At 41.3% G+C, this 12,216-nt stretch overlaps 1 protein-coding gene across 2 annotated transcripts in view; it reads right to left on the bottom strand.

Annotated features, from left to right (window-relative positions):
* Positions 1–12,216, bottom strand: part of BRINP1 (BMP/retinoic acid inducible neural specific 1) — a 317,655-nt gene that overhangs the window by 88,445 nt on the left and 216,994 nt on the right. For both annotated transcript variants that reach the window (XM_077283451.1, XM_077283452.1), the window contains exon 3: positions 4,034–4,224. In XM_077283451.1, the coding sequence (XP_077139566.1) occupies positions 4,034–4,224 (191 nt within the window). The remainder of the gene's footprint in view (positions 1–4,033; positions 4,225–12,216) is intronic.

Genomic DNA, 12,216 nt, shown 5'->3' with positions numbered 1-12,216 from the left:
CGTGCAATGATAAAAATTGGTCCTGGCAGGAAGAGGTTAAGTAAATGTTCATATTTAGCAGGTCTGTCAGTGATATGGCTGATATGGCTGACTGTGACTAAGAGAATGAATCCAACTGCACATTGAATTTGCCTAACTGGTTCAGTAGCTATGGGGGAAACTACTTTCTCACGTAGGACCAGGTTGGGCTGAGCAGCAGTTTTCATCATTTAGGAATCAGTATTTTTTGTTTGACTTTAGTGTGGGAACTCACAAAACAATGAGGACCCCTGACATCGGTTGTGAGCTTGCCTGTTTTAGCCAAAATAATGAACAATACCTTATGGTATTATATATATTTTACTGCAAATGTGTTCATTTTTATGCAGAGTGCAGCCAGGCCCTTCAATGTTGGCCTTGTAAAGTAGGGTGTCTGTCCTGGTGGGGTGCACTTATATAGTGCTGGGCAGCCCGCCTAATCTAATAGTATGGGTGTCACTAATAGGCACTGTGCACCATATCTGTGTGACTGGTGCCCAACACAAGCTTTATCCATGTGCAATTCTAATGCTAGGGGATCACTCCCTCCATGAATTGGTTGGTGTGTGAGTGGTTGTTTCATCAGTATTTTGCACCTATGTTGCCTCCGCTTGTATCAATGGGGTCTGCTTCCCCCCCGAAAGCGCATGACTTTTCTGACCTGTGTTAATAAATATGGCTGTCTTATTTCTGCTGTGTTTTGAATTTTTTGAGTTGCAGGCCGCTCCTGCCAGCGACTCAGCAGCTTCTGCCGACATCATGATGACAGTGCAGCAGCTTGTCTTCCACTCTGCTCTGAAAACAGGGTGTGGCTGTCGATGTCATGCTGATTGACATCTGGCTCCCTGCTGCCTAACTGCGGGGAGCTGGCTGTCAATCAGCATGATATTGGCAGCCACACTCTGTTGACTGCACAACCCGGAAGAAGAAGTGCTCTGTTGATGTGGAAGCAGCTAAATCATTGGCAGGAGCGGTCAGTGACTGCTCTGAACTGGTGCTGGGTAGAACAGGCAGGTTGTTGCAACTACCTGCCTGTTAGTTTTTAGGCCTGTAGTAAAAAAATAATAAAAAAAATAATTAGCCCTGGAGAACTACTATAAATGTAGTTTGATGATTCGAAACATTTAAGTGTTGCAAACATTAAAAGAAATTAGGAAGGGGGCATGTTTCTTTTCAACACTGTAATATAAACTAAATTTGGAATCTACTCAGGTCAACCCAAAGCAACCAACCATTCCTTTTCTTCTGTTGTTTGAATTCGTTACTGCTTTTACCAACCTCCTTTTCTATCTTGTAGTCTATTCTTATCCCTAAAACCAGCCCCCACCTCCTCCAGCTCTCTGTGGATATCCTAAACTTGACGGTAGAAAATAAATGTCAGCAGTTTTTTGGATTCCAGCATAAAGCTTCTGCTCTATTAGCTTAACATGCATTTGACTTTTTGATGCGAAGCATTTTTTTGGTATTGTAACCGATGTTTTATTTATGACATTTGTATAATATGAGTCCGAAATCAAAATGACAATTTGAGCACAGTGTAAGTTACGTCACCACAAAGTATCACAGAGCATGGTGAGAAACTTATTAAGCATTGTACATCTTAAAATAAATTCTACACGGGGGAGCAGGAAAATATTATTCCAGTTGATGCTCAAGACTGATAAACACTTGACTGATGATGATCATGCCAAGGTTAACTTACATTTTCTTTAGGAAGACATTGCATTCTGTACATTGTCAGCTACCCAGAAAATGAACGCTTCGGAGCAGTGACTGAATGGGCACTTGACATTGAGAGAGGATGAACATCAAGTCCTACACTCCTATACTAGTTATAGTTTATGTCATATTGCATCAAGAACAATGATGGTGGGAGCTGTAAAATGTTTCATCAACCATCTAAATTAAAGGATAACTTAGACATATCATGGTTCATACACAGTTTGGAGAGTGTTTTTTTGTGTGGTTTCCAACGAGTATCATATGTCTAACGATGTGAAGGAAAACATCTAAAAGAGGTGGTCTACTACCTTTTAATTGATGACCTATCCTTAGGAAAGATCATCAATGTCTGATCGGTCCAGGACTGACACATAGAAACCACGCCGATCAGCTGTTACTGGTGTAGGCGGTGGCAAGCGCCGGCAGGAAGTGCTCACTTGTGTAGATGGCCGTCTTCTGATAGTGGCCGCCTAAGGGTACAGCCCATCTGGCCCTTATTGATTTGAATAGGAGGCGAATGTGTAATACCAAGCCCCGGCCACTACCAACAGACGGTAGGATCCACAAGTGAGTACTCCCAGCCGGCATCCGCCACTGCCAACACCGATACCTGCTGGTCAGTGGGTGTTCCGGGTGTTAAACCCCCCGATCGATCAGACATTGATGACCTATCCTAAGGATGCTTAAAAAATAAAGCTGCACTCTGTAGTGCAATGCCTTATAAATATGAAATATGAATTGCATTACTGTTGTAGATAATAGGAAAGAATAGAGACACTCAGAACACAATTTGACCAGTTCATGCATGCCCGGCAGCCAACAGCAAGGCGATCTCCTGTTGCTGGGAACCTATCCTAATGTGAATCCTCTCCTAGGCTGAAGCCTGTATTTATATGGGTAGGTAGGATCCTGCTACAATTAAAACTGCCAAGGGCTGATGCATAGTGTGCTCGGTCAGAGAGCTTATATATAAGTAACAAAAGACTAAGGGTATGTTTCCACGGTAAGTAAACGCTGCTTGTTTGACGCTGCAGCGTCAAACAAGCAGCGTCCAGATGTTCCAGCATAGTGGAGGGGATTTTATGAAATCCAGTCTCAACTATGCGTGGAAACCCGCACGCGGCGGCCCTGCGACTCCGGACATGCTGCGCGTCTTTTCAGATCGCAGCATGTCCGTACACCTTGCGGGGACGCAGCGTCCCCGCAAGGCATATTACAGGGCCCTATGGCGAGGGGTGCGATGATCCCGGATGTGTACTGTACACATCCGGCATCATCGCGTCCCAGAAAGGGGGCGGGGCTTAGCGCCGAGCGGCGATACCGCCGCCCCTCCGGACCGTGGAGCCATACCCTTACTGTCACTTCCAAATAGAAAACTGGTGTGAACTAAGAGTTGCCATCTCTATACATAATTAACAAATAAAGTATAGAAATGGCTACTCTTAGTTTGCACCTGTATGCACCAGTTTTCTTTTTAGAAGTGACGGTAAGTCTTTTATTATTTTTTTATAGGCATATACAGTATGTATTATTTACTTACTTTTGTTTGTATCTTCGGTTTTGTCTCTTAAATGGCCACAGTGCGAACACACTGTTTTATGTTACATGTCTACCAACTCTTTGTGATACAGTACAGACCAAAAGTTTGGACACACCTTCTCATTCAAAGCTTTTTCTGTATTTTCATGACTATGAAAATTGTACACTCACACTGAAGGCATCAAAACTATGAATTAACACATGTGGAATTATATACTTAACAAAAAAGTGTTAAACAACTGAAATTATGTCTTATATTCTAGGTTCTTCAAAGTAGCCACCTTTTGCTTTGATTACTGCTTTGTTAATGTTAATGTTATGTTGTGCTGATTCTTTCTTGTGCCTTTTAAGGATTTGGGAATAAATTATCAGCTAGGGGTGTGTACATTGGCTGACAGTGTCCAATCGGATTTGATACTCCCACACAGTGTAAAGAAGGACACACCCTTTTGACAACAGAAATGGTAACACCCATCTGTTAATTTTGCAAAAGAAGGATACTACAGAACTATTATATAATGGAGAGTGCAATTATTTCCTAAAGCATTTAGTAAAGCTACCCGATGAGCTATAAGAGCAACAACGACAATATTACGGCAGCTTTTATGCATCGGTGAGTTTTTTTTTCCTAACACTAAAGTTCTGCCACCACACATGACTGAGCAGATTATACAATAATATATACAGATTAAATAACAGATGACAGATAGATATGAACACATTAGAAAAAATAAATAGCTATTAAGCTTTGTACCTCCAAGAGTGGCAGAGACTACAAGATGTGTCCCGTATTTCTTAATGATGGTCTCTATAATCTGTTGAGAACTTGGCCTCCGCCCCAGAAGTCTCAAACTTCTCTGGAATTCAGGCATCAAGGGCAAAATACTTTTAAGAGGTTCCTTACGATCCACGGCAACGTTTCTCACCTTCCAGCGGGCAAACTCCCTTTAAAGAAAGTACGTTAATAAATGTGAATGAAATAAAAAAGTACATATTTTATGGTATAAGCAGCATAAAATCTCATTAACAAAAAAGTCTCTCAAATTAATGAAAGTTTCCTAACTCTTTCAGATTACTGCACTTATTTTAGTAATCATTCTGGAAATATTTCAGGTCTGACTTTATTATGTAGGAAGCTTCTAGACACTGTACATACAGAAGTGTCAAAGATTAAAGTAAAGATTTTCACTGTAAAATAACTTTTTTTACCCTTTACTTTTATTTTACTCCGAGTTCAGACTGGTTTACCTGTAGAACTTCCATCATTCTAATTTCTGTGATACTGATCACTAAGAATAGGAATAGAAATAGTCCAAAAAATGTGACTCTACTTAATGAGGCAATGCCACAGCAGTATTGGCATGTGGCCAATCCAGGTAGTAAAATGTTCCACTAATTAGTAATTTACCCTACTTTTGAGTCTTCCAGTGGGCCACCTGTATGGCTGGCAATGCTGCTATAAATTCGATTATCCAGTAGATAATGGTCCATGATACCTGGACCCTCCTATAATAATAATTAATAATAATAATTTTTATTTATATAGCGCCAACATATTCCGCAGCGCTTTACAACTTATAGAGGGGACTTGTACAGACAATGGACATTACAGCATAATAGAAATCACAGTTCAAAACAGATACCAGGAGGAATGAGGGCCCTGCTCGCAAGCTTACAAACTGTGAGGAAAAGGGTAGACACGAGAGGTGGATGGTAACAATTGCTTTAGTTATTTGGACCAGCCATAGTGTAAGGCTCGGGTGTTCATGTAAAGCTGCATGAACCAGTTAACTGCCTAAGTATGTAGCAGTACAGACACAGAGTACTATTAACTGCATAAAGTGTATGAGAACATGATGAGAGGAAACTGATTATGTTTTTTTTTTTTTCTTTTTTTTTAATAGGCCACACAGGGATAGTTAGGTTAATGCGTTGCGGCGGTAGGCCAATCTGAACAAATGAGTTTTTAGGGCACGCTTAAAACTGTGGGGATTGGGGATTAATTGTATTAACCTAGGTAGTGCATTCCAAAGAATCGGCGCAGCACGTGTAAAGTCTTGGAGACGGGAGTGGGAGGTTCTGATTATTGAGGATGCTAACCTGAGGTCATTAGTGGAGCGGAGGGCACGGGTAGGGATGTAGACTGAGACCAGAGAGGAGATGTAGGGTGGTGCTGAGCCATGGAGTGCTTTGTGGATGAGGGTAGTAGTTTTGTACTGGATTCTGGAGTGGATGGGTAGCCAGTGTAATGACTGGCACAAGGTAGAGGTATCGGTGTAACGGTTGGTGAGGAATCTGATCATGGCAGCAGCATTCAGGACAGATTGGAGTGGGGAGAGTTTGGTAAGAGGGAGGCCGATTAGTAGAGAGTTACAATAGTCCAGACGAGAATGAATAAGTGAGACAGTAAGAGTTTTTGCAGAGTCGAAAGGAAGAAAAGGGCGAATTCTAGAAATGTTTTTGAGATGCAGATAAGAAGAGCGAGCCAGTGATCGGATGTGGGGGGTGAATGAAAGCTCAGGATCAAGGATGACCCCAAGGCAGCAGGCATGTTGCTTTGGAGTAATGGTGGAACCGCACACGGATATGGCAATGTCAGGCAAAGGTAGGTTAGTAGAGGGAGAGAACATGAGGAGTTCAGTTTTTGACAGGTTCAGTTTCAGATAGAGGGAGGACATGATGTTAGAGACAGCGGTAAGACAATCACTGGTGTTTTCTAAAAAGGTCGGCGTGATAACAGGAGCAGAAGTGTATAATTGGGTGTCGTCAGCATAGAGATGGTACTGGAAACCAAATCTACTGATTGTTTGTCCAATAGGGGCGGTATTCAAAGAGAAGAGGAGGGGGCCTAGGACTGATCCTTGAGGAACCCCAACAGTAAGGGGAAGGTGAGAGGAGGAGGAACCAGCAAAACATACAGTGAAGGATCGGTCAGAGAGATAGGAGAACCAAGAGAGAACGGTGTCCTTGAGGCCGATGGAGCGGAGCATAGTGAGGAGGAGCTGATGATCCACAGTATCGAATGCTGCAGAGAGATCCAAGAGAATTAGCATGGAGTAGTGACCATTAGATTAAGCTGTTAATAGGTCATTAGAGACTTTAGTGAGGGCAGGTTCAGTAGAGTGTAAAGAGCGGAAACCAGATTGAAGAGAGTCGAGAAGAGAGTTATCTGAGAGATAGCGGGTAAGACGGGAGTGGACCAGGCATTCGAGGAGTTTGGAGATCCACATACAGCTGCACTAGGCTCTATTTAGATCCAGTGTCAGAATGTAGCGTGTGACAGAACACATATTCCTACTGGAAATGTATGAATGTGAAATGGTCTACATGGAGATGTACTGATTCCAACAGTTACAGCTGCCATAAGAATCTAACATTGGGTTACAAGCAATCTCATGGACTGCCGATGTTTTAAATTCATCAGTAATGTTAGAAAAAGTCATTGTGTAGCTCTAAAATAATGACATATGTGTGTTGTCATTCACATTGTCATGAGATGGACAGGTCTCATTGATGGAATTGACAGTCTGCAATTAAAAAGATTAAAGTGGTCGGCTACTTTCTCTGAATACGTTCCAACCAGCAGTTCTGCCCATACAATGGCTGCTGGTGGAGAAGCATGTGATCAGACCTGTCCATATAATGGCTGCTGGTGAAGGAACATGTGACTAGACCTGTCTATGCAATGGCTATTGATGAAGGAGCATGTGACCAGATCTGTCTATGCAATGGCTGTTGATGGAGGAGCATGTGACTAGACCTGTCCATACAATGGCTGCTGGTGGAGGAACATGTGACCAGACTGGTCCATACAATGGCTGCTGGTGGAGGAGCATGTGACCAGACCTGTCTATACAATGGCTGCTGGTGAAGGAGCACGTAACCAGACCTGTCCACACAATGGCTGCTGGTGAAGGAGCATGTAACCAGTCCTGTCCATACAATAGCTGCTGATGAAGGAACATGTGACCAGACCTGTCCATACAATGGCTGCTGGTGGAGGAGCATGTGACCAGACCTGTCCATACAATAGCTGCTGGTGGAGCATGTGACCAGACCTGTCCACACAATGGCTGCTGGTGAAGGAGCATGTAACCAGTCCTGACCATACAATAGTTGCTGGTGAAGGAACATGTGACCAGACCTGTCTATGCAATGGCTGTTGATGGAGGAGCATGTGACCAGACCTGTCCACACAATGGCTGCTGGTGAAGGAGCATGTAACCAGTCCTGTCCATACAATAGCTGCTGGTGAAGGAACATGTGACCAGACCTGTCTATGCAATGGCTGTTGATGGAGGAGCATGTGACCAGACCTGTCCACACAATGGCTGCTGGTGAAGGAGCATGTAACCAGTCCTGTCCATACAATAGCTGCTGGTGAAGGAACATGTGACCAGACCTGTCTATGCAATGGCTGTTGATGGAGGAGCATGTGACCAGACCTGTCCATACATTGGCTGCTAGTGGAGGAGCATGTGACCAGATCTGTCCATGCAATGGCTGCTTGTGGAGCATGTGACCATACCTGTCCATACAATGGCTGCTGGAGGAGGAGCATGTGACCCGACCAATGCATGAGCCTCATCTAACTGTAAAACATCTCACATTGTAAAGCTGCTTTTCAATTGGAGAAGGCTGATGGACAGGTCTGGGTCACATGCTCCTTCACCAGCCGCCATTGTATGGACAGAAGTGTTAGTCAGTGTGGGACTAAAGCCATAACAGCAAGAGAAATTGGCAAACCAATTTAACTTTTATGGTGAAAGAGATGTAGCAATGTGCAGAACACTGAATCAAACTGATGGAATCACTGACAGAGGTAACATCATCCTGCTGTGACTGAGATGATGAAGGATGTGCTATATAATCCATACCGTCCTCAGCTTTCTTCTAACTTATTACTTTACCAAAGGAAAAGGAGGACAATAGTGACCTGTATTTGGTAATACTAATGCCCGGACGTATGGTGCCGGTGGTGGTGGTGCATCTGCTGCTGCTACTTGCCGTTCCAACATTCTTATTGCCTGATGCCGTTATATGGATTTTTCTCTTTTATTTTACCCTGTTCATTTCCATTGCTGCCTTTTCCATCAACAAATCCATCAGTATTGTTAGAAAAAGTTTCAGTATAGCCCTAACCTAATTGACATATGTGTTATCATTCCCTTTGTCATGAGATGTATTCCCACACAGTCTGATGCTGTGATAATTGAACAGTGTCAGATTGTGTAGGGACACAGCCTGTTGACAAGAATGATAACATTCAATTTTCAATTTATTCACGCATTTTCAGGAGAAAATGTAATTCTAGAGAAGGCTTTTATTTTTGCAAGAACGTAAATGAAACTGGTAAAATTTAATAATCAGGTAAAACCCGCTTTAAAGAAGCTCTCCGCCTCCCTTCAAATTGTTTATCCTCCTAATATATTGCAATCATATTATATATCACTGTGTACTTACAATTGCTCATTTTCTTTCTGCCCAGTTAATTCTTCTCTTTTCCATTAGGCCTATGACATCACATGAGTAAAAACTGACAAGCTGAATCCTTCTAAGCTCTATGTAGAAAAAGGAAGTATCTTTTTCCCTGCATGAGTCATCCCCCTTTTCAACTCCTGACCCAGCTGCTCCGCTCTCTCCCCTGCCAGGGACTTTTGCAGTGAGTAGAATTGTTGTTCTAATGATGATTCATACAGGAAAAAAGAGTTCTTGTTTCTACATAGAGCTTAGAAGAATTCAGCCAGTCAGTTTTTAATCACTTGATGTCAAGGCCCTAACAGAAAAGAGAAGAATGAAGTGGGTAGAAAGGCAAAATCAGCAATTGTAAGTACACAGTGCCATATAATATAACAACTGAAAAATATTAAGAGGATAAACATTTTGATGGGGTGATTCTTTAAAAGTGATAGGGTCCTTCTCTCCATCTGGAGAAACAAAAAAGGTTTAAAACTTCAAAGGTGACCATGAGAACCATAAATATGTGGAATGTTTTATGGCAAGAGCTGCTTACAGAAGGAACAGTCAAAAAGTTCAGATAATTTTTAAGAACAAAAAAAAATCAATACTTATATAAATGTACAGAGTAGGTATCCTGAAAGATAACTTTGTCTGATTGCCAATCGAGAGTCAAAAATGTCCCTTATCAAGTAGATTTCTTCTTGCCTTTTGGGCTTTCACCTTCATATGACTCAATAATGGGTTACCTATAGCCTTTCCCTTTATCTACATCCTTTCCCGTCGGTTGAATTGGATGGACATTTGTCTCATTTCAACAGTGGAAAATATGTAACAGAGTAATGGCACAATGTAGAGTTCAAAGAAAAGATGAAGATCACCAAGCCATAACATTAACAAGGCATAATTACATACATGTCATACACAGAATGGCCAAGGAGTGTAACACTGTGTTAACATTAGAGCTGACCGGCACTTCAGATTAATTGGCAAAAAGTTCAAATAAGGCCTATTTTTTGACACCGTAAATGTCTTAAAATATCCTACATTTTTCACAGTTCTCACTCCACTTGATGAATTCAGAGTATTTTATTACTATCTAACCTACATTTTCAACAACTATTATTCGGATTACTGTGTGCCCCCTATGTGCTCAAAAATTTTGATAAACTTTTTGGCATAAGATGTTTCATAGTGAGTCAGATCCCTTTTTCTTCAAAGTTACACTCCTCTGTGCATCAAGCCACAGAAAGCATAAAAAACACATACTAAAAATGTTGCCAGACATGTCAATCTAGCATTCGATAATGCATAACTGGTCAAGGAAGGTTGAGCTTGATGGACCTAGGTATATTTTCAATTATGTACATTTTTTGGTGCACATTGCACAAGTTGTGGCGTACGTCTGGCCAACATACGATCACTTTCACCTGACAATACAATTGTTAGCAAAAAAACAGAATTATTTTTGTTTGTGTCAATGGCATGAAGTTGCATTTGTCCAGGGCCAAAACTTGGGTGACCTTTTTCAAACAGCACAAGCCAGAGTAATGCCCATGGTGTGAACCTAGTCTAAAAGGATAAACAGAAACATTGCCTTCAGATTTAAAACAACATATTAGCATAAAAGACGACTGAATGTTTTGAAATTCAAATTCATCAGCTTTGTTGAATTTTGCCAGGTGATATGATTCGCAATGAATTTAATCTACTCCACGTCAGCCATTTCCCCTGAAAATACATCTATTTGCTGTCATTCTCCTGATAGGAAAGCTTTTATTATACATAGTTTACAGCTGGATGCCAAGGAGACTGACCAACCAAGCATGGCCAAGAGTGCAAAGTTGCTACGATTCAGAAAAAAATAAAAATTCATAATACGACTCATGATACGTTGACATCGTGCCCTTTTTTGGTTTCCAAGTTCTTTCCATCACACAGTCATTTATAATCATTATTTATCATCATCATGACCATCTCCATCATCATTCATAACTTGGCTGATAGTTGTCTCAGAGAGAGAAACGTCCTGACCTCTTTACTTCCCTTCTGATTTCCACCTCTAAATTTGCCCTGAAAAACACCTCACCACCAGATTTACTCTTACTACCACCTCATCTGCAACTACCACTGCTCCTAATACTACAGCTACCAGAGTCACTAGTTCCTGACACCACCAACACAACCAGACATTTTAAGCATGTCCTCCACTGCCTCCACCCAAGTCCAAATGCTAACTCTTGTCATCCAACGCATCAACTGGAAGAGGCTGGTGATAAACATCATCCTAAGCATCCAAAGTGCCTATGGGACTAGAGATCAGAAACACAGATATGTCATTGATGGAATTGAAAGTCTTCAAATAAAAATATTACAGGGGTCACCTACTCGCGCTTTTTAGTGCAGATTTTCCCACAAACTGACCAGAACTTCTGTCCATACAATTGTCGCTGGTTGAGGAGAATGTGAGCAGCCAAATCCATCCGCCTCCTCCAATTGTAAAGCACTTCATTTTAGAAAGCTTATTTTCTATTTTAGGAACTTATTGTCTGGTAACATGCTCCTCCACCTCAAGCCATTGCATGGACAAAAGTCCTCGTCTTACTGAAGACAAATATTATGAGGGAATTGAGTCGTAGGGGGGAAAAAAGCAGATGTTATTTTCATCAAGTGTGCAGAAATTAAAAGCCTAACTTAAGTCTTCAGTTGATCAGGATATTCCCTCAATTCACAAAGGATATTGACTTTGGAGGTCCAAGAACCCAAACTAAAAGTTCTAAAAAATTATAAATACAATCATGGATTTGCCTAAATGTATTATACATATAGAATGTATACATATAATAGTATTAGAGATGAGTGAATATATTTGAGTTGACTTCCAATCAAAATTTGCAAAACTCCCTCATGCTAAGTCACACATACCATAATTTGTACTGTTTTTATTAATGCTTATTTTAAAACATTTCTGTTTACCATTTACAGTATGTCACAAAAGTGAGTACACCCCTCACATTTTTGTAAATATTTTATTATATCTTTTCATGGGACGGCACTGAATTTCTGACACTTTAATACAATTTACAGTAGTCGGTGTACAGCAGTGCAAATTTGGTGTGACCTCTAAATAATTCAAACACATAATCATTAATGTCTAAATCGTTGGCAACAAAAGTGAGTACACCCCTAAGTGAAAATGGCCAAATTGTTTCCAATTAACAATTTCCCCTCTCTGTTGTCATGTGACTCATTAGTGTTACAAGGTCGCAGGTGTGTTAAATTTTTTTGTTTCTCACACTTTCTCATACCGGACACTGGAAGTTCAACATGGCTCCTCATGGCAAAGAGGTGTGTGATGGCAACCAAGGGAGGAGTACAAAGACAAGTGTGTCTTGCCTACAGTCAAGCATGGTGGTGGGGATGTCATGGTTTGGGACTGCATGGATGCTACCAGCTGTGGGAAGCTACAGTTAATTGAGG

The sequence above is a fragment of the Ranitomeya variabilis genome, chromosome 2 (assembly GCF_051348905.1).
Source record: "Ranitomeya variabilis isolate aRanVar5 chromosome 2, aRanVar5.hap1, whole genome shotgun sequence".
Taxonomy (NCBI): Eukaryota; Metazoa; Chordata; class Amphibia; order Anura; family Dendrobatidae; genus Ranitomeya; species Ranitomeya variabilis.
Note: the sequence above shows the minus strand (reverse complement) of the source record. Positions and strands in the feature narration are given on the sequence as shown.